The following is a 20,988-nucleotide window of genomic DNA, read 5'->3' on the forward strand; positions in this document are numbered from 1 at the left end:
TGAAGGTGTAGGTGTAGGTGTAGGTGTAGGTGTGGGTGTAGGTGTAAGTAGATGGAGGTAGTACACCCACGTACGTGCCTTGGGGGGATTTGGGAAGTGGTAGATTCATTGACAGAAGAGGCGATGATGAGGATAGGAAGGTAATGAAGAGGAGAAAGAAACTGTCCAGAAAATTCCGAAGCCAGCCAGAGCTTAAGTCCGATCGATTAGGGGAGTATGTATTTGGAACTCTACCTACCTACGGAGGGACAGAGGAGTGGTTACCTTGGAAGATTTTGGGGTCTGTATTTGTTGGGGTCGCTACAGTTGAGGGATAATAGGAGCTCTATGACTGAATAGAGAGAGGGAGAGAGAGAGATAGAGGAGGCAACAATTGAAGATATCGTAGTAAGGCAAACTTCAGACGGTGTTGAATATAAGGAGCTGGTAAAAACTGGAGAGAACATGGACAAGGAAGTGAGTGGTGAGCAAATGGGTTCCGCTACCACGTGGTAACGGGCCGGGCCGGGCCTGATCTGATCGGCGAATAGGACGGAAGGGAAAGCACTTGGCCATAATGTGAAAGATCGGTGAAGAGACTCTGGTCTCGAACTCACAAAGACCCTTACGGCATCGTCGTAACTGATACATAACCTCTTCACTACCAACAAGCATATGATACATTTATAGACATACATAAAGTGTAACAGATAGTAGTATCTTATTCTTGAACGCGCTATGGCCATGCTGACAAAAGCATGCCACCACAAGCTTGTCCACCTCTTTCTCTTACTAATGAGTGAGTGGACGGACCATCCATCCTAAACCGCCCTAGCCAGGAACCATGACACCGACAGAGAGACCATGACAATGATGACCTAACCAGATATTGGCCTCCATAACATAACTGGGTATCCCCCTCGACATAATGAGAATATGCATAACCGGATTGTGTTGTTCCACATAATGGTCGCTTGCTTGTTGGTAAACAAAGTACCATAAAAAACAACGGCGATGATACCACCAGCGCTTTGCTTGGTCCTCAAGTGACTGACTGACCATAACGTAATGCCACTTTAGCCGTTCGTTCGTCAACACCCCCACGCACACGACCATAAACCCAACCTTGGCATCCATCTTCCACCTTTACCTTCCGTACCCAGCTTGTTCACCAAAGAAACAAAAGGGGTTTAGTATAAACAGAGAAGCGGACATAACGCCCCGTCAAAGACAAGCCACCGGAACTCCCGCGCCCATAATATGCTAGTGTAATGAACTTTTGTTTGTTGGGATCCTCGTAAAGAAAGAAAACCACTCCAACAATGGATTGATGATACACGATAACCGGCACATGACTCCTGACTGACTTAAAGAGAATCGTAGGTAGAAAGGGAGGGAGATGAAAGGCCAAATAAGAAGGGAAAGCAAGTACAAGTAGTCGTCAGGAGCCATGGGCAGTTTCATGTGCGGCAGCAGGTTACTACCACCTCTCATTATCCACGGACCGGTAACGCGGCTCGCGGGGAGCGCGTGAGAGCTTGCCAAGGAGAGCGTCGAGTTGGGCCCAGTTGTCGTCGTTCTCGGCGAAGCGGCGATGTTTGCGGGATAGGATGTGCTATCATAATGTTAGTAAACCATCACAATAAACCCCGATATCTAAAAACTTACCGCATCAAAGTCTTCGAACTTATCCTGACAATTTTCGCAGTAACCCGGCTTGGGATCGCGCGGCTTCGGCTTTGTCTGAGGGGCGGGAGTGCTCGCGGTCCTGCGTAGCTTCCTCTCCTTCTTGGCCTGTTCCTGCTTCCGAGCTTCATCATCCTCCCAGATCTCAGGCATCGGAGGCCTCGTTGGGTTGCCCAAACTGGCGGCACGGGTACATTGGGCACCATCTACACCAATCTCGGCCAAGCGACGAGAGCCAGAGTCTTGCGAAAGTGAAGGAACATTGGCCTTCTGAAGAACCTTGCGCTGAAGTCCCAAAACTTCCTTGCTGATACCGGCCTTGGCGCCAAGGACACCGGTGGTGGACGACACCATCTGAGAGCGGATGGCAGATGTGAGCTTGTTGGCTTGAATACCAGAAGCAACGGGCTCTCCAGCCACCAGACGGCCAACTTTGGTGGTGTGACTCATGAAGGCATTCTGCGAACGGAAATCAACCGATGGGGTGGACTCCTTGACCGACTCGACGGTCTCAGGGACGTTGTCAACAACTTCAGCAGCACGGTCGTTGGGTGCCTCCATCTCCTTAAGAGTACGCTTTCCAGTGACCGGCTTGGGTGACGGCACCTCAGGGGGCTGGAGGCTCTTGGTAGCGGCGGCCTTTTCGGTAGCAGCAGCGGCTTCCGCAGCTTTGGTAACCTTCTCCTTCGCTTGGGTCCTCCTCGTTCTCTCAGGGGGATCGTAATCCTCAACAAATGGGCAACGGCCTTGAGACGCCACCCGGAACTGAGGCCATTCGCCGTCCTTCTTGTCAGCAACTCTGTGGTACTCCCTCACCATGATCGGCCTCGTCTTCTCTTCGATGTCGTATACATAAATGTAAGGACCCTTGAAGTAGTGGATGTCCTTGGTAACAACTGTGGGATCACGGTCAGAGGGACCGTGCACACGCTCATTCTGAAGCATCTGAAGCACATTGGCAGTCTGCTGGCGAGCCTTGGCCCTGTCGGCGGCCGCGGGGGTATGACCTCGGCCCAGCCATGCAGCCTTGTACAGGTCAGTCTCAAGTACCATGCCGAGGATCCTCTGGAGTTTATCCAATGACCAGATCTTCTTGCCCATGTCCCGTGCACGGTGCAGGATATCGGTGCTGCGTGCTTTCGGCTTCGGCATCGTCTCTTCCTGGGGCTGCACCGAGGATTTCCGGATTGAAGGTTTATCGAAAATGAGTTTTCGTCGGACAGATTCGCCATTGCGGCTCAGGAGAGAGGGATCGATCGTCTTTGGCTGTTCACTGGCTGACTGAGTGCTGGTGCCGGGCTGGTTCTCATCCTGGACTGGCTTTACGGGAGGGATGGGGCGGGTGGTGACGACATGGGTGATTTCGATAGAAAAGAACTTTTCCTCGCGCTGTTTTGGATGTGTGTAAGTAAGCTGTTGGGCGTGCATTGGGCAAGGGGGTTGTCACTTACAGCGCCCAATTGAGCGACTTGTTTGGCGAGCTTGTGACGCTGGTCGTCGGGAATGCTTTCAAAGTAGAAGACCATCTTGTGAAAGCGCGATCTCATAGAGCTTTGCCATATACTGAGGTCTTCGAGTTCCTTTGCCGTGATGCGGTCGGCAGTGGTGGTGTTGGCTGTGGTGGTGGTGGAGGTTAAGGCGGCGGCATGCGACCTCTCGGCACGGGTGCTGGTAGCCGTGGTGGATGTGGTTCTGGACGAAGCACGTTCGGCGGCGGTCCGGGATATCGTCGAGGGTTTCCGCATGATGTTGGACACATGAGACCTGCTTCCACTCGTCGGCGAGGCGGCGGCGCGTTGACCGCCATGTTCAATCATCTGTCTCTTGGCCGGCGGTGGTTGACCGTATGGCTCCTCTCTAAGCTGATCGGCATGGGAGCGGACGGCCTTTTTAGAGCCCTGTAGTGCCAAGGCGGTAGCCGAGGACCCACGCAGCGGCGAGTTGGCGGCATTGGGGTTGTCGGAGAGAGGAGCCCTCTTAGTGCCCGAGGCAGCAGCAGCGGTGGTGGTCGACATGGCTGCTGTGGTTGTCGATCTAGAGATACTGTCGTCTTATAGATATCCAGTCAACATGCTATGGATGTGGTGTTTACTATTGTTTGTTGTTTTGTTTCGAACGGGTCGGCTCGGGGATGGATGGCAAGGACTATCGATAGCTCGACAAGGGAGGGAGACAGCTTCCGGCTTTGTCTGTCTGTCTGGTCTGGTCGCGTGCTGATTGCTACTAGCTCGGACTTTGGGTAGGGGGGCCCGGATAACCCAAGACTCGATTCGTGTTGTGGGTGGTGTTGGCAGTCGGCGACTCGAAAGACAAGAACAAAACAAAGTGGTTAGGCCTTGGTGATCGATGGTCGATGATGGTCGACAATGACCCAATGCGGTTGGATAATTATTTGTCGTCGAGGGTTGTCGTTGGCTGGAGAGGAAGGAGCAAGGAAGTAATCGACCCTAGCCTGGCGTAAAAGGGCGTCGGTTTCGGTCGTGGAGAGAGAGGTTGGGTTGGTGTGCACTGTTCTCTTCAGCATTCAAAAACGCGTCTCGCTCTCGATTTTCGTCGCTGGAGGTTTTGGTCCGTCGCAATTGGCAACCACGCGCTATGCTTCGATGATGGGAAGTAAGAGGGCCTGCTGTTGAAAAACAAACTCCAAATGTCGAGTCGCGCCGTTACCCAAGGTAGCCAGTCGACGACGCTGATGTCGGATGGTCAAAAACCTTGGTGCAGTACGCAAGTGTTTGGTTTTGATATTGACAGTCGCGACGGGAGCGGCAGATCCCAGCAGCCAATGTGCAATGTGGGGAGTTCCAGGCGCCGGGGTTGCACTGAGAAAAGCGCTGCTAACAATTAAAGTGCACCGCGTCCTGACGCTGGCAGCTGTGGTCTGTTGTTGCTGCTGGTAAATGCTCCGCGTCCTTAATACCGGCTCCACATCCGCGGCTTGCAGCTGGCAGGCAACACCAATTGCCCAGCAAAGCCCGAACTCTTGGCAGCCCAGTCAAACGCCTGGCAACTGTCAGCCTTTCATTTCAACGCCCAAACGTGAGAGCGACAAAGTGACGACATGCCATGTCTTTGCCTTCCCAAGACATTTGAACAAACATTTTCTCCGCTCGTGAAGCAATTCAACTTCATTTCTCGCGGTGTATGTCATTTGGGAATTTTGAGGTTGGTCACGGTTTAAGATTCCAACCGATCCGTGTTAAAGTTTGTAACTAGAGTTTAGGTTGTTAGTCCCAATATCAAACCTGTCTTGTTCTCGAAGACCGCGAGCCATCCCAAGTTCACCTACACCACCGAGGTGAACTCACACCTCACTCTCACCCTCACCTAACCACCACCACATTCCTCATTCACCACCATATTCCTCATTCACCACCATAACCACCCTTTGACATGAAGCTCCCCAGAGCCGCACTGCGGCAATGTTCTCGCCAACTGCGACCTCATCAAACTAACTGGCCTCTCCAACCACGTCTCCAATCCGCCAAGTCCACCTCGTCCATCCCCGCATCATCAACACCATGCCGTCCATCATCCCGAACCTACGCAACAACACCAACAGTAGTCTCAGCCGCCGACCTCGAATTCGGCCAACCCGTCTACGAAACGCACCCGCACATGCTCCAACCGGGTGAACTAACCCCGGGCATCACGGCGCAAGAGTACCACGAGCGTCGCTCCAAGCTCGCCTTCGCCTTACCAGAGAACGGCATCGCCATCCTGGCCTCTTCGGAGCTCAAATACCGTTCCGGCGCCGTCTTCTTCCCTTTCCGCCAGGACTCCAACTTCCTGTACCTAACCGGCTTCTCCGAGCCGGACTCCCTGGCCATCATCCAAAAGACGGGCCCCAAACCAGGCGACTACGTCTTCCACCTCTTCTGCCGCCCCAAAGACCCGCGCGCCGAGCAATGGTCCGGCCCCTGGTCCGGGCTGCAAGCAGCGGAGGATGTCTTCAACGCTGATTTCACCGGCGACATTGCCCGCGTGGAATCACTCCTGCCGCCCATCCTCCGCGGTGCTTCAAAAATCTACACCGACATCACTTCCTCCACTCCGGTAACCGGGCAATTGGTCACCACCCTCCTCTCACATTTACATCTCCCGCCCTCCCCCCTCGCCGGCCTCGTCCATTCCTTGCGAGCCATAAAATCCCCGGCCGAAATCTCCAACATGCGCCACGCGGGTCGCATCTCCGGACGCGCCCTCACCTCCGCCATGCGCCGCTCGTGGTCCTCAGAAAAGGATCTAGAATCCTACCTCAACTACGCATTCACAGCCAACGGCCTGTCCGGCCCGGCCTACGTGCCTGTCGTCGCCGGCGGTTCCCGAGGAAACATGATTCACTACGTGCACAACAACCGCCTTCTCGACCAGAACCAGATGGTCCTGGTAGACGCCGGCGGCGAGTACGGGACTTACATAACTGATATCACGCGCACGTGGCCCGTCAACGGCAAGTTCTCTGCTGCGCAGCGGGACTTGTATCAGGCAGTCCTGACCGTGCAACGCCAAATGGTTTCCCTATGCCGCGAGAATGCGTCCCTGTCGCTGGACCAGATCCACCGCGCCACGGAAGCCGGTCTGCGGGAACAACTTACTTTGCTTGGCTTCGACCTGTCAGGAGGAGGGGGAGGAAAGATGGATGTGCTGTTCCCGCATCATGTGGGCCATTATGTTGGGCTGGATGTGCATGATACCCCCGGGTATTCGCGCGGGTTGACGCTCAGGCAAGGACACGCGGTGACGATTGAGCCGGGAGTGTATGTCCCCGCTGATGATGAGAGGTTTCCGGAGCATTTCAGGGGATTGGCGGTTAGGATTGAGGATAGCGTGGTGGTTGATGTGGATAGCCCGCTGATTTTGACGACGGAGGCGGTTAAGGAGGTTGTGGATATTGAGGCTTTGAGGGGGTGAGTAGGTTGTAAATAGGGGAAGGGATGGGGATGGGGATGGGCTGTGTGTTGTGTAGATGAGCCGTTGTGTAAAGAATAGTGCTGTGTATATTTTGTGTATTCTATTGTATGAATACACCATCAGAGAAATTCATTATTCGAGAGAGTGATGGTCGTTCTTTCCGACTGTGGTCTGGTTTATTTTCGTTGCAGTAATTTCTGGCCTTGTTTGCGCTGCATCGTGATATATATGTATGTCTATACCTACCTGCCATGAGCATCTTCACATACCTTATCTTAAACAGCCATTCATTCAATCCATCCCACTCCACCCGTATGTACAATCCAACGAAGTCTTCTAGAAAGAAAAGTTTTCTCTTCCATCGATCGACTAGCCTAACCAAAAATTGGAAGCGAAGGTCTGAAGGAGCTCCATCATTACGTCACTCAGCGTGGTGGTCACCATTCGCAGATCGGTAAGGTCGGGAAGTAAATAGATCCCCAGACATCACGACAACTTCACTCATCTATATTGTCATGTCCATACTCTTCAACACCGCAAAACATCATCGGCATCTAATCAAAAATTTACCGACGATATCACGAAGAAATTCTCGATATGTGATCTCAGCAATGAGGTTCCAATTCTTTCTCAGTTCCTCTCGATTTTCAAAAACTGTTCGGTAGTATAAAAAGCTCGCGGACACCGCCAACCAAGCTAAACGCATCGCAACCTGTCGCAACCCGCCTCTTTAAGTCTGTTGTGGTTGCCCCATAAAGGATCTCCATTCATCCTTCTCGTCCGTAGGTTGATAACTTTTCAGCTCCCCCATCGCCTCGTATCGTCAACACCCTTTTCTTCCCCAATGAATGACCACCAAATCCACGCAGAACTTTTCCCCATAGCAAAATTTCCGCAGCTATCACACAGAGGTCCTCCTCTTTTCTCTCCCCTTGAAAAATCACATAACAAGCTTGGAGCCAGTGACTAATGTGGGGTTTAAAAAGCTGGGATTGATAACGAAATCAAAAAGCCCTTGATGAAAAAGAAATATTTACACTTTATAAGTGAATAAGACGACAAGGAAACGCGCCCGATGCTAAATATGCGCAAACGCCGAACAAAAGAAACAATACACGGTCGCATAAATCGCATAACCTTCTTTTTTCAACGCTAACGTGCGTTTTAGCAGAATCCTCTAGGATCGAACAAGGTACTGCTATACGTGGGCATCTGGTACGCCGTCACGGCCGTGTGATTGAGCAGTTGCTCGAACGCCTGCAGTTTTTTCGCGAGCTCGCGGTGCTCCTGGGTGATTTGCTTGTTCCTCCGCTCGAGCTGATGTATGTATTCGGTCGCTTTGGTGAGAATTGTTCCCTGTAGTCTAATGTTAGTAGTGTCCCCTCCACAATTTCTCACTTTCTGTTCACAGGGGCGAACTGACTTTGCTGACTTTGGGCGCTCTCGAATTTTGCGACACGTCATCCTCCACTCCTCCGGCCTCCATTGAGTGAAGCGCAGGAACCGCGTCTCGCAGCTCAGCGATTCTATCCTTGAGATTCGTCCGATATTTTCGTTCGATATCATTATGAGCCGTCCGATCACCAGCCCTATGCTTTTCCTCTGCCGCCTTTCTGTTCTTGTCGGCAACACTCATCTTGTCGCTCGACTTTTCGCTTATGCTGCCCTGCCTCTGGGGTGGTCTCGGTGGTACCGGTCTGGACTGGGATGACGTGCTCGCTCGCGGCGGCGATACAGGCTTCGACATCTGACCACCGCCCATCGATGAACATCCATAACTTGAGCCAAATCCCGAGTTGAACCCGGTTGCCATACTCCCAAAGTTGAGGCTGATGTTGGAGCCGAGTCCTCCCATGCTGGGTCCGGGGTTCATGGCAATCGCAATCAGTCGTCGTTGTTCGGCCTCGTTCAGGGCTTGTTGGTTGAGTCCTATTAGGGAGTCCATTCTGAGGCCGGGTTGTGGGCGCTCCCAGCTAAGGGGTGTCGAGTAGAGACCTTCACGCGGCGGTACCTCCTGCGGTGGAGCTGTATCTACTTTGGAAAGCTGCTCAGCCAGGTTCAGGGACATCGCCCGCTCATCCTCCGATAGAGCATTATCCAAGGCGCTGTCATCCATGTATTCCTCGGATTTTAGCGTACCAGCAGTTCTCCGGCGAGTGGGGGCCGTTGTTGCTATTGAGTGTGCCGTGCTCTGACGTCTTGAAAAGGTAACGAAAACGATTAGGAACTAAAGTTTCTTGGGTCCAGAGGTTTATGGGGTTAAACCTACCGTTGTTGTTGTGATTGTTGTTGCTGTTGCTGCTGCTGCTGCTGTTGTTGTTGTTGGGACAGCTGCGGGGCTCTTCCTTTCCCTTGATGGTCCTGGTGAGAGGGCTCGGTAACCTCTGAAAGCTCATCGAAGTTGTCGTCATTGTCGAACTGCAACCAGTAGTCCGGCTCATCAAAAGGCGATAGCTCCGGGTTCAGCCTTGTTCGTTTCTTTTCATGGCCTTCCCGGGTTCTGGACGCTCTCGAGGACGAAATTCCGGATTGACTTCCGTACATGGAGGGCCGTCGGGTCATGGAAGGATGAGCGGACATGCCAGTGAAAGCGGTTGCTGGAGAAGGTTGTGGGAGGGAGTCAAGGGACATAGTCGTCGGTGCCGTCGAGTTCATGCCAGAATGGCTGGCTTCCAATGATGGCGCGGTGCCCCATAGTGTCGCTGGCTGCGCAGAGGAAGACCCTGGCAAGGTGTAAGATTGGTCAACGGGATTGACCGTCTGGGCAGCGTCAGCAGCGAGACAAGACAGATAGCAAGGGCACAGTAGAGAGCGCTACCTGATGATTGGGTACTGAGAAGTACTCGAGATGTCTGAGCGTGTTGGGATCCATCTTGTTACCTGGGCATGCCGTGAGGCTGTCGAGACTAACACGGAAACGAGGCGGCGATGATGAAGATCGCGGAGGTCAAGCTGAAACCGTCGACGGGATAACCGGAAGCCTCGTGGCCGAGAAGAGTAAGGACGTGTGAGAAGGTGAGGGGTTGGTGTTGGGTTCCAACTTTGTGTTGTAGATCATATGCATATGTCTACCACAAGCTCGAAAGGGGTTTCTCGGTCAAAGCCCAGACTTGCGGGGGGGCTAGTCGTCGATTGGTGGAGGGAGGGAAATGCAATGGCACCAGAGACAGTGGGTAGCTGAACGATGGAGACTCGAGCCTGTGTCTCCTATTTTTTTCCTTTTTTTTTCCTTTTTAACCGTCTTGTTTCCAGCCCACAAAGTAAATGTCGTCTTTTTGTCGACTAGTATCTTGATCAGTTGAAAATGAAGGGCCGAAAGACACTGAGGGCGGGTGGCGCGACAATCAGAAGCTTGGCGTAGGATACTGGCCCAAAGCTCTGTGACTGAACAACACAACTGCTTGAAGTGTGCGTAATTGGGTGGGACCAAAATCCGCCGGAGGTGGTGTGAATCACCAGATTGTTGAGGAAGGAAGGCGGGAGACGACGGCCGGGGATTGGCAAAGCCGAAGAGGCCAGAGGTTTCGCAAACAATGAACACGGCGTACAAAGTTGCGTGGATCTGTTGGCCAAAGGCCAGAGGTAGGGTTCACCAACAGCAGCAAGTCGCCAAGCAGAGACAGGTGGGCGGCGGGCAGCTAGTACCAAGGACCTAGAACTAATGTCTGTAGGTAGGTCTAGGTTGGGAACCTGAATATGGAGCGAGTGCCGTGCGAGATATTATCGTGGGACAACGGAGCGGGTAAGCACTGCGGTGCCGGCGGGGAACAGGGCCACTTGTGAGCGCTTGAGGTTCAAGGACGGACGGGTGGCGGTTGCGGTGCGAATGCGCGGTTCGAGCGTTGGAGTTGATGTAAGTGGTGGTGGTGATGGTGGTGGTGGCCGGGACGGGCGGTGATTTTTTTCCAGAGGTTGTCTCGGAGTAGAAAAGGAGGAAAATATCAAAAGACAGCAATGCCTCTGTTGAAGATTTGGAGAATGTCAAACAGGTAGATCCAGCCAGATAGCACAGATAGTACCCAAGACCCGGAAAGGAGGGACCGACGATGGATGTGAGATGTGGACGCAAAGATGGGGCGGAAATCGTGGGATGATTCCAGGGGGCCCTTGGAAGCTGTCGGTTAACGTCAGGTACCTCTTTACTATTACCGTCCGGTACGTATGTCAGGTGTGTCGGCGCTATGTCAACATGTCATGTATGTTAGATACGCCAATGCAGTGTAGAGGTAAGGTATGTATGGTAGTACGTGTAGGCAGCGAACGGGAGGGGACTCGACACTCCGGACTGCTCGAGATTTGTCGGGTGCGGTGCAGGAATGGAGCGGGATGGAAGAATTGGAGACCTGGACGTTCCAGATGCCACGGTTGTATGTCGCCAACGGCGCGAAACAGAAGGGATCAGGAATATTTGGGTGTTGACTTACAATGGAGAACAATAAAGTCTGGACTTTTACGAGAACCTAGCCCGTTATTTTACTGGTCTGTTTCTGCCCTCTTTCTTCCACTAGTAGCCGCCGAGGACAGTACAGTGTAACTGAACGCGCCCAGCAAATCGCCTTCTCTGCCGTGGGTAGTGTAAGGTAGCTGGCCGCAAGGTACCGCGCAACTCGACGACAAGACAAAGAGTAGAAAAGGAGGCAAAAGTCCAAACGAAGATGACATCTGAAATGGAACGAAGGTGGTTTCGTGTTTAGGTCAGACCCGGATGGTCCCAGTTTGAAACTTCTCCAGCTTGAGAACAAAACAATACCGGTCCCGTTTGTTGCCTGGGTGTTCGTTGGAGGCAGGTGTACTTTTGCCCAGGTGAGGACGAGGGAAGTAGACGAAAGGTACCGGCATGGGGTGCAGTCCTTCCTCGTGCCACCAATTGCTAGCTGGAAGACTGTGTACACTGTGCCTCCATGTAAGTGGGAGGTACTCCACATGTACAAGGCGATATAACCGAATATTTGCTCTTTCACTTCTTCACCTTTTTTTTCCTTTTCCTTGCGTGTTATGCACTGCAGTCGCAGTCACTGGTGCACATCGGCCTCGGTAGGAAAGGCAAGAGCAGGTCATAAATACGGGCGTCTAACAGCGACCCTGGGTAACAGTGGAGGCTGCAAGAGATTGCAGATGCAGAGTCGGCTCGTTCTTGCCTTTTGCAGGACATCCCAAGCGATAAAACACAAGCGATGGAAGGATTTTCTTCGATCCCGATTCTTCCTTCCTCTTTCCTCTTCTCACAACCGACCCTCGCACTCGCTCAACCTCGCTGAAAGGGAGAACGGCCGAGGAAGGATCAGTCCCCATCCCCCTCCGTTCCCCATCGCCCGCCGTCTCGCATCGAGCAGACAGACACAGAAAGAAAGAAAGAAAAGAGGAACCATCGGGATCGGTCGCAGGTTGGAACGCAGGCCAGACAAGCCGATTGGCTTGATTAGGTTGTCGATTGTCGACATGGCCTGACTTTTTCCATGGCGAATTTCACTCAAGCGCACGCCGGGCCCTCGAGGGTATGGATCGCTGGGGATCAGAGAGTTGATGGGGTGTCGATTCGCTGAAGAGGGCGACCAAGGGGGAAGATCAGTGAAGGAGACCAATCGGGGACCCTGGGATTTTGCTGCCACTTTTGCTGGGGTTCTGACGCAGCTTCAACGACTTTGAGCCCATTTGCCCTGAAAATCATGCCACTTTTCGATTTGCACAAGTGGCGGACCCACCGCCAAGCCGGCAGTGGCTTGTGGCAAAGCGCACTCTGACTGGCTGCACCTTTCCAATGGCTGTCAGCCTTGCGCTGGAAGGCTTTGCCCATTTGTTCTCACTGTGTTCTAGACCTCCGACCATCAGCCATTTTGCACCGGCCGACCATCCATTCAAGTACTCCGTCCAATGCCCCTCCAATGAAACGGCCGCTCCACACCAAACATCTCATTGTTTTTCGCGTGCCGTTCCTTTCTCGGTCTTTACACTATACCTTGTGCTACAACAACGGCGGAACAGGGAAGTTTGGACGCCGACCTGAGAGCTGGTGGCCGACTCGACTCGACGACGGCACGACGGCAACACACACACCGGGATTGATCCTTTCCACGTAAAGAAAACCAAAACAAGCACACGCCCGCCGACGGACCCGGGAAAGCGCGCGATATTGTATTGATATCGATATTTTTTGAGCACGGTTGACGATTCAGCAACGGGAACGAACGCTCCGGGGATGATCGTGTGGGGGTACGGCTTCCGTCACATCATATCTCTGTACTTCCCCGCAAAAGGGTATCGCCGTTCTCGATGATGCCTCCCAGTCCATACCCGTGTACGACCATCAAGCCGGTGAGAGCTAGTGTACATAGGAATATCTACACGTGTAGTGTACATACAGCCCAATTGATGGGCAAATCGTATCTCTTCCGCTCCTCCTAGAATGCTCGCTCATCGAGATTGACTCGTATCTCTTCCGCTTCCGCTGGAATGCTCGCTCATCAAGATTGACCTCGTATCTTTCCACGTGCCGATCATAACCATAACCCATCTTGCCATAGTGACACACGATGAAAGAATGCTACGGGACAGACAATGTTGACGTTTTTATATCGCGGTGGAGTTCTCCATATGCAAGTCATCGAGGATTGAGGTTGGTCACGATCCAAAGAGATGAAGGGAGATAAACAACTTGTGCAGGCTCGCTAATAACCCTTGCATGTTGCACAAGTTGTCTCTCACACTTTTGGTTGACCTCCATTCAGATCTCTTAGCTCTAGCCGATGATTCCCGGAGATGTTTCCGTCGCAGTCGCATGCGCTCTTCTTTACTACTTTGAGAGATGATCACAAACGATATCGTCAGGTCTTTCATGTTCAATCGAGATCTCGGGTTCCTTTTGAGTTTTGATATCCAGATTCCAGGTCATCGGGACGAATATTCCGTCCAAGACCACAGCAACCCTAACCCTTTCGTGATTACGCCCGTACTTTGGGCAGCTTGATGCAACCATGGCTCCACTTTCTTTCTCCCTTTCCGTTTCAACGCTCCCAGGCAGTCACCAATCAACTGTCGTCTCGTTGCCCAGCTGATCCTTGACATCCATCAGCATCATCGTCAACATCATCAACCTCACTCGATAGAAAGACGCAGCTTACAACCAAAATCAGCTAGATACTACGATCACCGAACCTCAATAATCTCATATGTGCTGTGAAAGCGCACTAGACGAAGAGTTACTCATCCGAACAACCGGTCCAAGCCCTTCGTCATCTCCGTCATCACCGGGAAAGGAAAGCAAACACCCACGAACAGGACGAAATTGTGTTAACAGCTCATCGCTTGACCGTGATTCACATCAACCTCCCTCCATCACTCATTAAATTTCCCAAAATGGCATCCCCACAACCCCCATTCGGAGGAGGATCCAACTCCAACTCCAACACCGCTTCCCCTTCCAACAACCTCTCACCAACAGCCTCCCCCCTCCTCGAAGGCCGCGATTCGCCCAACCTACCACTAACCATGACCGCCTCCACGGTTCTGATGACGCTTCCGCGGGACGCCACCGCCGCCCTCGCCGAAGCCGGGAAGTTTGGCCAGGAGAAAGTGGTGATACGCTTCAAACCGGTCGGGTCGGCGCCCGCCCTCCGCAGGGAGCAGGTCAAAGTGAGCAGCACGGAAAGGTTCGATACGGTGATGACGTACATAAGAAAGACGCTCAAGTGCCGGGAGTCGGACAGCGTGTTTTTGTATGTGAATAGCGTATTTGCGCCGGCGCTGGATGAGGTTGTGGGGAATTTGTGGAGGGTGAGTTTACCTGGGTTCTTCTTTCTTGGTGATCTTGTCTGGGTGACTATGATGCTAGGGATATTTGAGAGTGTGTGAGTGCTGTGCTGACGATGTGTATCATTTGCAGTGCTTTAAAGATTCGACGAACCAGTTGAATGTTTCTTATTCGATGACCCCGTCTTTTGGGTAATCAACTCAGCCCCGACGCTCACCGAGGTACCTTTCGACTTACGACAACGTGTCTCATTACCCAGACGTGCTTGGCTGCCTTCTACGGTTGACGTCCTCGAGCTCCTTTTGGAGTTATCGCTCAGACGACTCTCGCTACTCGCCATGGTTAGAAGCACCGAGGGAAAGAAGGCGATTCGAACCCCGACAAGTAGAACTCTGAGTGGCGGCGGATATGACTACTTGCTCTGGACCTGAATGGGAGGTGCTACCCGGAGACCTAGAGAGGCGGATCATATGTTAGGACAACATGCCAAACGGTGTCGAAATTATGGTGAGCCGTCCCGACGAACTTCTCAACAGTCTTGGGACCACCATAGGAACTTCAGCAGCTTTTTAGACCATTTGAAGGCATTCGACACCAGAGAGCGCCACACCGTCAAGGTCATCGACATCAACAGCACTCCACACTCACGATGACGAGAACACGATGATCTATCAGCAAAGATATCTATCAATTATTATGTACATCGCCAACACGGGGCAACGCTTCAATGGCAAACAGCAACAAGGTTTTTATCCCAAAATTCCACCAAGGGGTATTATCCTTCTCTTATGTCACACCAAACGACACCGCAGCGCCTCAGACTCACGCATCCTTCTCACCCTCAGTCTCCGACGCATTCGCACTCATCAACCTCCTCACATCCCCCACAAACGCCTCCACCTCCTCCTTGGGCATCGGGTACGTATGCTCCTCCGCCGGATAACTGCCCCCCTTAACCTCATCCCTATAACTCTCAATAGCCTTCAGCGCCTCACCCCACACATCCCCATACTTCTTCACAAACTTGGGCAAAAACCTTCCGGGAGGGAAATTCCCCGTCATGTCCGCCTGCACCAGCACCTGTCCGGACGTGCCATTACCAGCCCCGATCCCAATCGTTGGAACTTTGAGCAGACCCGTGATAAAGCTGGCAACCTCCTGCGGCACAGCCTCCACGACCATGGCGAAAGCACCGGCTTCCTGCACGGCAAGGGCGTCCCGCAACAGCCGCTTGGCGGATTCTTTGGACTTGCCTTGCACGCGGAAGCCGCCGAGGGCGTTTTGGCGCTGGGGAGTGAGCCCGATGTGTGCGAGCACGGGGATGCCGGCGGTGGTGATGGCGCGGATGGTGGGGGCCATCTCGGCGCCGCCCTCGAGCTTGACGGCGGACATGCGGCCTTCTTTGATGAAGCGGATGGCGGTGGAGAGGGCCTGTTGGGGGGAGATTTCGTAGGAGCCCATGGGCATGTCGCCGACCTGGAGGTGGTGTTAGTTGGTGTTTGTTCATTGCTTTGGGGTATGGTATGGTATGGTATGGTATGGTATGGTGTAGTGAATAAGGGAGGAGGAAGGATTCGGGAATGTATAAAGCGTAGGGGAACGATGATGTGATGAAATAGGTGAGATAGGTTGAGCGATGAGAGAAACAGGGGGAAAGGGGTAGAGTAAACAAATGAACAGCCCATTTCAATAAAACAGTAAAGACATACCGTAAAAGCCCTCGTCGTCGCCCTCGCCACGCTCCGACAATGCAGCAACATCTCCTCCACCAACACCTCGCTCGTATCCTCCATGCCCAGGGCAACCATGGCCAGGCTGTCGCCCACCAGCACCATGTCCATGCCCGCGTGCTCGGCCACGTGCGCCGAAGGGAAGTCGTGCGCCGTGATCATGGTGATCTTCTCGCCCTTCTTGTACATGCTCTGCAGCTTGCTGAGCGTCACCTTTTTGCGAGGGGTGGTGGGCGGGAGGCCCATGGGAGAGTGGGAGGAGTAGTGGCGGGTTTGGACATGTTGATGGGTGTAAGGTTGATGTTGGGGTTGGGGTTGTTGAAGGGGGATGATGGTGGTGGTGGTGAGGAGGGATGCACCTGCACCACGAAGTGAAGATGGTGTCCTGCCATTGGTACTACCCCTGGAAAGAAGGAAGGACCTCCGGAGTAGTGAGGATGTTACTTGCTTGTGCATTATGGTGGTTGTTTGTGGTTAAGGTGGTACAAGTGGTGGGTTGTGAGTGGTTGTGAAGGGGGCCGGTCTAGAAAATACGCAATGAGATGTACAAGTCGAGTGAGGAAGGTTTTCGATGCTTGGAACGCTGCAGGCTTTTTTTTTCTTTTTGGTTGTGATGGTTGATGATGAAACCTCTAATGGATTGATGCAAAAAGGAGGAGAGAAGGAGGAGATGGAATTGTCAGAAATCTACATTGTTGCGCCAATTTGCAGGAAAATCACCCTTTTTAAACTCCTCCTAGCCATGATGGTTTTTGCTGCGTATAATTGAGTATATCTCACAAATTTCTTGGTGTTGGTTTCTCTGCTGGGGACTGGGTTGCCGTCCCGCCAAGCAACAACAGTGTCAGGGGACCGACCGAACCAGACCCGCCGGCTTGTTCGGGCTGTTTTATCCACACTGCCCACTTTATCGGTCCCGCTGGGAGACTCTGATTGGTGATATATGGTCGTGTGCCTGGAGCCGAGGCATCGGCGACTGTGGACTGACACTCACTGGTAGAGCTGCTGGCACTGGCACTCCCGTCTGGCATTGGCATTGCACTAACAATTTTGGGGCTTGGGAGGAGTTGGGCAAAGTGACAATCGTAAGAACCTTGATGATTGATTGATCCCTCTTCATGAAAGCGGTGCGCCGACGGACCACCGAGCTGGTGAGATATTGACACTCTCGGCATTACCACTATGGACATGTTGAGGCTTTATGTAATCTATATTTATCTTGTTCAGTAATCGAACCAACATTTTCCTTTTTTTGGCGCCGTGTTAGTGATGGGATGGGGTGCTGTATGTATGCAACCACTTAAACCCGCCGACTTTTCGTGAGTGGCTTCAGACGACATCGTGAACTGCGGGGGACGTCGCCCAGCTGTCAATTGTCAGCCTTAGCACATGGCGTTCCGATACCGTGGTCCGGAGCCGAAGTCTTAGTTCTTTGATTGCCTTAAGACGTGTGCTTGAAGATAGATTTCTATCCTCAACATCAAAGCTGCTGGATGATGTTGTCAGGTATGGTTTGATTCATTTCTACAAACCAGCCATGGCGTAGTTCCGGTCCAGATATGGCACCGTTCAAAGGGAGCGCGTGACCCATGTACCTGGTCGCCGGTCAACCGCCGCCGTCACTAGTGCTTCCTTTTCCCCAGACTTCCCCGCCATACACGTTAAACTAAACGCCGGATCGCCGGCCACCCTCATGGCCGCGAGGCCGATGGTGGGTGACGGTATCCGACAAGCTACGGAGTTGATCGACAGACACTATATAATAAGATCAGGGGATTATCCAGATTGGATCTGAGTCAACTTTTGTGTCTCTGGGTGTCACAGTATCATGCCGTTGACGCATCGCTCTTTATTCGCTTATTTGTCGTTGGTTGTTGTGCCGGTTGTTGGTGGCCGGATTTGGCTTTTGGACAAAGCAAACATTGTTCATGGTATCTGTTGGTCTACCTTTCGTTCAGCCTCTTGACGGCCTTGTTGTGCTTGTGAATGAGGACTTGCTGATGATCGTAGTAAGGGCGAGAGCGAGTTCTGGAGCTGAGGCAGATCTGGGCTAGATAATGGAAACCAGGTACAACTGTCCAAAACTCATTCCATGCCTGTGTACCCTGGAATATCCAAAAGTGAGTATGTGCAGCTCATGATCACTATTTCATCTCCGAAAGGCTCTCGTTACGCATGGAAGACAAGTTGCGGTTGGTCGGTTGGGGTTGCCTGGAATCTGGATGAGGTTGACTGGAGTTGACTCTTCCTCATGGCCCGGAACTTCTGAAGCACAGGGACAAAGTGACCGCCAATGAATCCTTATCGCTGGCTTCAGCGCATGACTTTCCCCACCTCCAGCCGCTTATCATTCGCTGCCGGCCGGCAAATGCACCCCTGGCCGCTACCACCTGGAGATCAGTGCTGTACGGTAAGCCTGACGTCGTGGACGATCGTCGCTAACTGCGGACGGGAGCGTGAGTGTGACTTATCTAAACTGGCAGCTTCTTTCCATCCATCATTCATCCCACTTGATCTTGCATTCTCTCCCGACTACTTTCCTACTGGATCCAACCATCTCAAACACCTCCTACCCGACCGCTTGAAACCGCGAAATACCAACTTTAGTTCCCATTCGAGTCCATCGCGCGCCTCTCCGTCACCCTCCGTTGACATCATCAGCACTGTTATCGGCCCCGCTCAAGCATCCAGCCAATATCGGCCGCACCAGACCAGACGAGCCAGCATTGCATCTCGCCACCACCCCGACGACACCGCATTCCACTGTATGCTCTCAAATTCAGCAGTCCTACACAGTTGGCATCACCTTACACCATCCAATCTTACAGAAGCGTCGGGTTGCGATTCCGCTCCGGAAAACCTGCGACATTTCGATCTATAAACAACCTCATTCTTATCAGCAGGACAGACCGACCACAAGTTCCAGACAGGCAACATGAGTTCCCCACGCCGCCGCATCGAGACAGATGTGAGTTGCGATTGCATCTACGTTCACTTTCGGATTAGAGGGATGCGTGCTAACATGTACATGGTTACCAGGTCATGAAAATGTACGCTTCCCGCCTCTACAAACTCCCGCAACCCTTTCCCACGAGCCTACTGTTAACCCGATCGATATGACAGGCTCATGAGCGACTATGAGGTCACTCTCGTGAACGACAATAGTATGGAAAAGCCTTTGCCCAACTTCCTTTAGGCAGCATGGTACACTTGGTTTCGGGGCGCTAACGTTTGTTTGCAGTGTAAGAAGCGATAGCCGAATGATGCGAGCTGGGATGAAGGGCATACCTAACACCGTAATAGGCAGGAGTTCTACGTCAAGTTCAAAGGGCCAGCGGAAAGTTTGTCTCCCCAATCTTTTCCATCCCCCCTCGAATGTGTTCAAGTCGCAGATGTGCCTCGAGGAAACTACGGTCACTAACACAAAGCTCTCCCAACAGCACCCTTCGAAGGCGGCATCTGGAAAGTCCGCGTCGAGCTACCCGATCAGTATCCGTACAAGTCCCCTAGCATTGGTTTCGTGAACCGAATCTTCCATCCCAACATCGATGAGCTGTAAGTGGGGACCGATACCATACTGATCACACCATCCGAGGAAATAATCACGCAGTCCGTTGGCGGGTTCTGGTTCGCGGGAATGGGACATGCAACAGAGTGGTGTGAGCTCATGGTCTTGGGAAATTTGGGCTAACCAAATACGATGCGTACCAGATCCGGATCGGTTTGCCTGGACGTCATTAACCAAACATGGTCGCCAATGTTCGACATGATCAACATTTTCGAAGTGTTCCTGCCTCAGCTACTACGTTACCCGAACCCCACCGATCCTCTCAACGGAGAGGCCGCTGCGATGCTTCTCAGAGAGCCCAAGACGTACGAGAACAAGGTGAAGGGTATGTTTACCCAAGGGATGCGTTGGATCCAACGAGGAGGAAGCTGACATACCCGTACAGAATACGTCCAGAAGTACGCGAGCAAGGACGCAGCAGACGAGGCGGATGCGGAAAGTGAAGACGACGGCGAACTGTCATCCGTGGCGAGTTTCGATGAGGACGACGACGAAGAGGCCGCCGGTAAGATGGACGACGTCTAGGTTGGTAGTCCTCCAACGAGCCTCGAAGTCTCTCCCAGTCTCGAGGGCTCTTGCAATCCCAAGGGCCCTTCGAATCTCTGGGGGCTCCTCCAATCCTGAGGACTTTTGACGCCCCCAGTTTGTCACTTCGCATTCATCAGCAGCAGGAGTTGTTTTCTTTTTACGAGGTATTCTAGGGGCCTCTGTTCCGAACCGGCGTTGAATACGGTATTTATGGGTTGGGTCGTTTGGGTTTGCTTAGGTCATTCACTTTGTTTTAATCTCCTCTCCTTTTAGGATTGCTCATACACATCACCAGCACAATCGTTATACCACTCCGACGTAATGCTCTGGATTTTCGTACGTGATTTTTGTTATGGAAAAATGACCAGCTCACTCCAACCCAGTCGTACTTTCCTGATACTCCTGCTTACTATGGCCCAGGCGAACCATGTTCCAATGCAGCAATCTTGGTATGGAGGTGAAGAGGTAGAGCTGGGTAGGGACAGTGGTCTAGTTGTGAGTCCCAAGTGGGACTAATGTGAGTGAGTGCTAATAGTCGCCAAAGAAAGCACCTTGTTGGCTGAGGCTGCACAGTAGTCTCATTTATTTTGGACTTCTGGCATTCAGATTGAAGCTATTTCAAGCACATTTCGGACGGGAATATCCCACCTTTTGACTACTCAACTAGGATTACAGATGATCGCACGGCATTGACATCGTGTCCAGCTCCATTCTTATTCCAACTCAGCACACCAACCAGGGCCTCAAACACATCCTTCATACTCAAGGGATCAGGCCAATGGATTTAATCGATGCCAAGAAGTTTCAAACGTCACGAGCTTCTTTCCACGTTTGTCGTT

At 52.4% G+C, this 20,988-nt stretch overlaps 6 protein-coding genes across 6 annotated transcripts; 3 read left to right on the plus strand and 3 right to left on the minus strand.

Annotated features, from left to right (window-relative positions):
* Nucleotides 1–614: 614 nt before the first annotated feature.
* SMAC4_07001 (uncharacterized protein) lies at nt 615–4,684 on the minus strand. The gene is made up of 3 exons (XM_003349117.2): nt 3,117–4,684; nt 1,648–3,054; nt 615–1,594 (listed from the first exon to the last, which is right to left on the minus strand). Exons 1-3 carry the CDS (start codon nt 3,678–3,680, stop codon nt 1,460–1,462), a joined length of 2,106 nt encoding a protein of 701 aa, XP_003349165.1. The 5' UTR covers nt 3,681–4,684; the 3' UTR covers nt 615–1,459.
* Nucleotides 4,685–5,000: 316 nt separating this feature from the next.
* SMAC4_07000 (uncharacterized protein) lies at nt 5,001–6,694 on the plus strand. The gene has a single exon (XM_003349116.2). It carries the CDS (start codon nt 5,056–5,058, stop codon nt 6,574–6,576), a length of 1,521 nt encoding a protein of 506 aa, XP_003349164.1. The 5' UTR covers nt 5,001–5,055; the 3' UTR covers nt 6,577–6,694.
* Nucleotides 6,695–7,124: 430 nt separating this feature from the next.
* SMAC4_06999 (uncharacterized protein) lies at nt 7,125–9,966 on the minus strand. The gene is made up of 4 exons (XM_003349115.2): nt 9,395–9,966; nt 8,846–9,336; nt 8,000–8,774; nt 7,125–7,932 (listed from the first exon to the last, which is right to left on the minus strand). The coding sequence occupies exons 1-4, from the start codon at nt 9,446–9,448 to the stop codon at nt 7,741–7,743; spliced, it is 1,512 nt and encodes a 503-aa protein (XP_003349163.1). The 5' UTR covers nt 9,449–9,966; the 3' UTR covers nt 7,125–7,740.
* Nucleotides 9,967–13,484: 3,518 nt separating this feature from the next.
* Nucleotides 13,485–14,754, plus strand: SMAC4_06998 (uncharacterized protein; the record flags this gene model as incomplete). Its single annotated transcript, XM_003349114.2, has 3 exons — nt 13,485–14,346; nt 14,456–14,514; nt 14,583–14,754. Exons 1-3 carry the CDS (start codon nt 13,930–13,932, stop codon nt 14,752–14,754), a joined length of 648 nt encoding a protein of 215 aa, XP_003349162.1. The 5' UTR covers nt 13,485–13,929.
* Nucleotides 14,755–15,071: 317 nt separating this feature from the next.
* Nucleotides 15,072–16,994, minus strand: SMAC4_06997 (uncharacterized protein). The gene is made up of 2 exons (XM_003349113.2): nt 16,033–16,994; nt 15,072–15,799 (listed from the first exon to the last, which is right to left on the minus strand). Exons 1-2 carry the CDS (start codon nt 16,507–16,509, stop codon nt 15,146–15,148), a joined length of 1,131 nt encoding a protein of 376 aa, XP_003349161.1. The 5' UTR covers nt 16,510–16,994; the 3' UTR covers nt 15,072–15,145.
* Nucleotides 16,995–18,588: 1,594 nt separating this feature from the next.
* Nucleotides 18,589–20,446, plus strand: SMAC4_06996 (uncharacterized protein). Its single transcript, XM_066090546.1, has 5 exons — nt 18,589–19,021; nt 19,357–19,394; nt 19,494–19,608; nt 19,765–19,946; nt 20,007–20,446. Coding segments are annotated over exons 1-5 (477 nt in total). The 5' UTR covers nt 18,589–19,019; the 3' UTR covers nt 20,147–20,446.
* Nucleotides 20,447–20,988: the final 542 nt, after the last annotated feature.

The sequence above is a fragment of the Sordaria macrospora genome, chromosome 7 (assembly GCF_033870435.1).
Source record: "Sordaria macrospora chromosome 7, complete sequence".
NCBI lineage: Eukaryota > Fungi > Ascomycota > Sordariomycetes > Sordariales > Sordariaceae > Sordaria > Sordaria macrospora.

Excerpts from the sequence above, each read along its gene's own strand:
- SMAC4_07001 (XM_003349117.2), bottom strand. The coding sequence starts at position 3,680 with ATGTCGACCACCACCGCTGCTGCTGCCTCGGGCACTAAGAGGGCTCCT. Across the intron at positions 3,055-3,116 it reads AAGTCGCTCAATTGGGCGCT|CGCGAGGAAAAGTTCTTTTC; the intron begins GTAAGTGACAAC and ends CATCCAAAACAG. Across the intron at positions 1,595-1,647 it reads AGTTCGAAGACTTTGATGCG|CACATCCTATCCCGCAAACA; the intron begins GTAAGTTTTTAG and ends ACATTATGATAG.
- SMAC4_07000 (XM_003349116.2), top strand. The coding sequence starts at position 5,056 with ATGAAGCTCCCCAGAGCCGCACTGCGGCAATGTTCTCGCCAACTGCGA.
- SMAC4_06999 (XM_003349115.2), bottom strand. The coding sequence starts at position 9,448 with ATGGATCCCAACACGCTCAGACATCTCGAGTACTTCTCAGTACCCAAT. Across the intron at positions 9,337-9,394 it reads TCTCAGTACCCAATCATCAG|ACGGTCAATCCCGTTGACCA; the intron begins GTAGCGCTCTCT and ends GACGCTGCCCAG. Across the intron at positions 8,775-8,845 it reads CAACAATCACAACAACAACG|ACGTCAGAGCACGGCACACT; the intron begins GTAGGTTTAACC and ends TACCTTTTCAAG.
- SMAC4_06997 (XM_003349113.2), bottom strand. The coding sequence starts at position 16,509 with ATGCACAAGCAAGTAACATCCTCACTACTCCGGAGGTCCTTCCTTCTT. Across the intron at positions 15,800-16,032 it reads CGACGACGAGGGCTTTTACG|GTCGGCGACATGCCCATGGG; the intron begins GTATGTCTTTAC and ends CACCACCTCCAG.
- SMAC4_06996 (XM_066090546.1), top strand. Across the intron at positions 19,609-19,764 it reads CATCCCAACATCGATGAGCT|ATCCGGATCGGTTTGCCTGG; the intron begins GTAAGTGGGGAC and ends GATGCGTACCAG. Across the intron at positions 19,947-20,006 it reads GTACGAGAACAAGGTGAAGG|AATACGTCCAGAAGTACGCG; the intron begins GTATGTTTACCC and ends ATACCCGTACAG.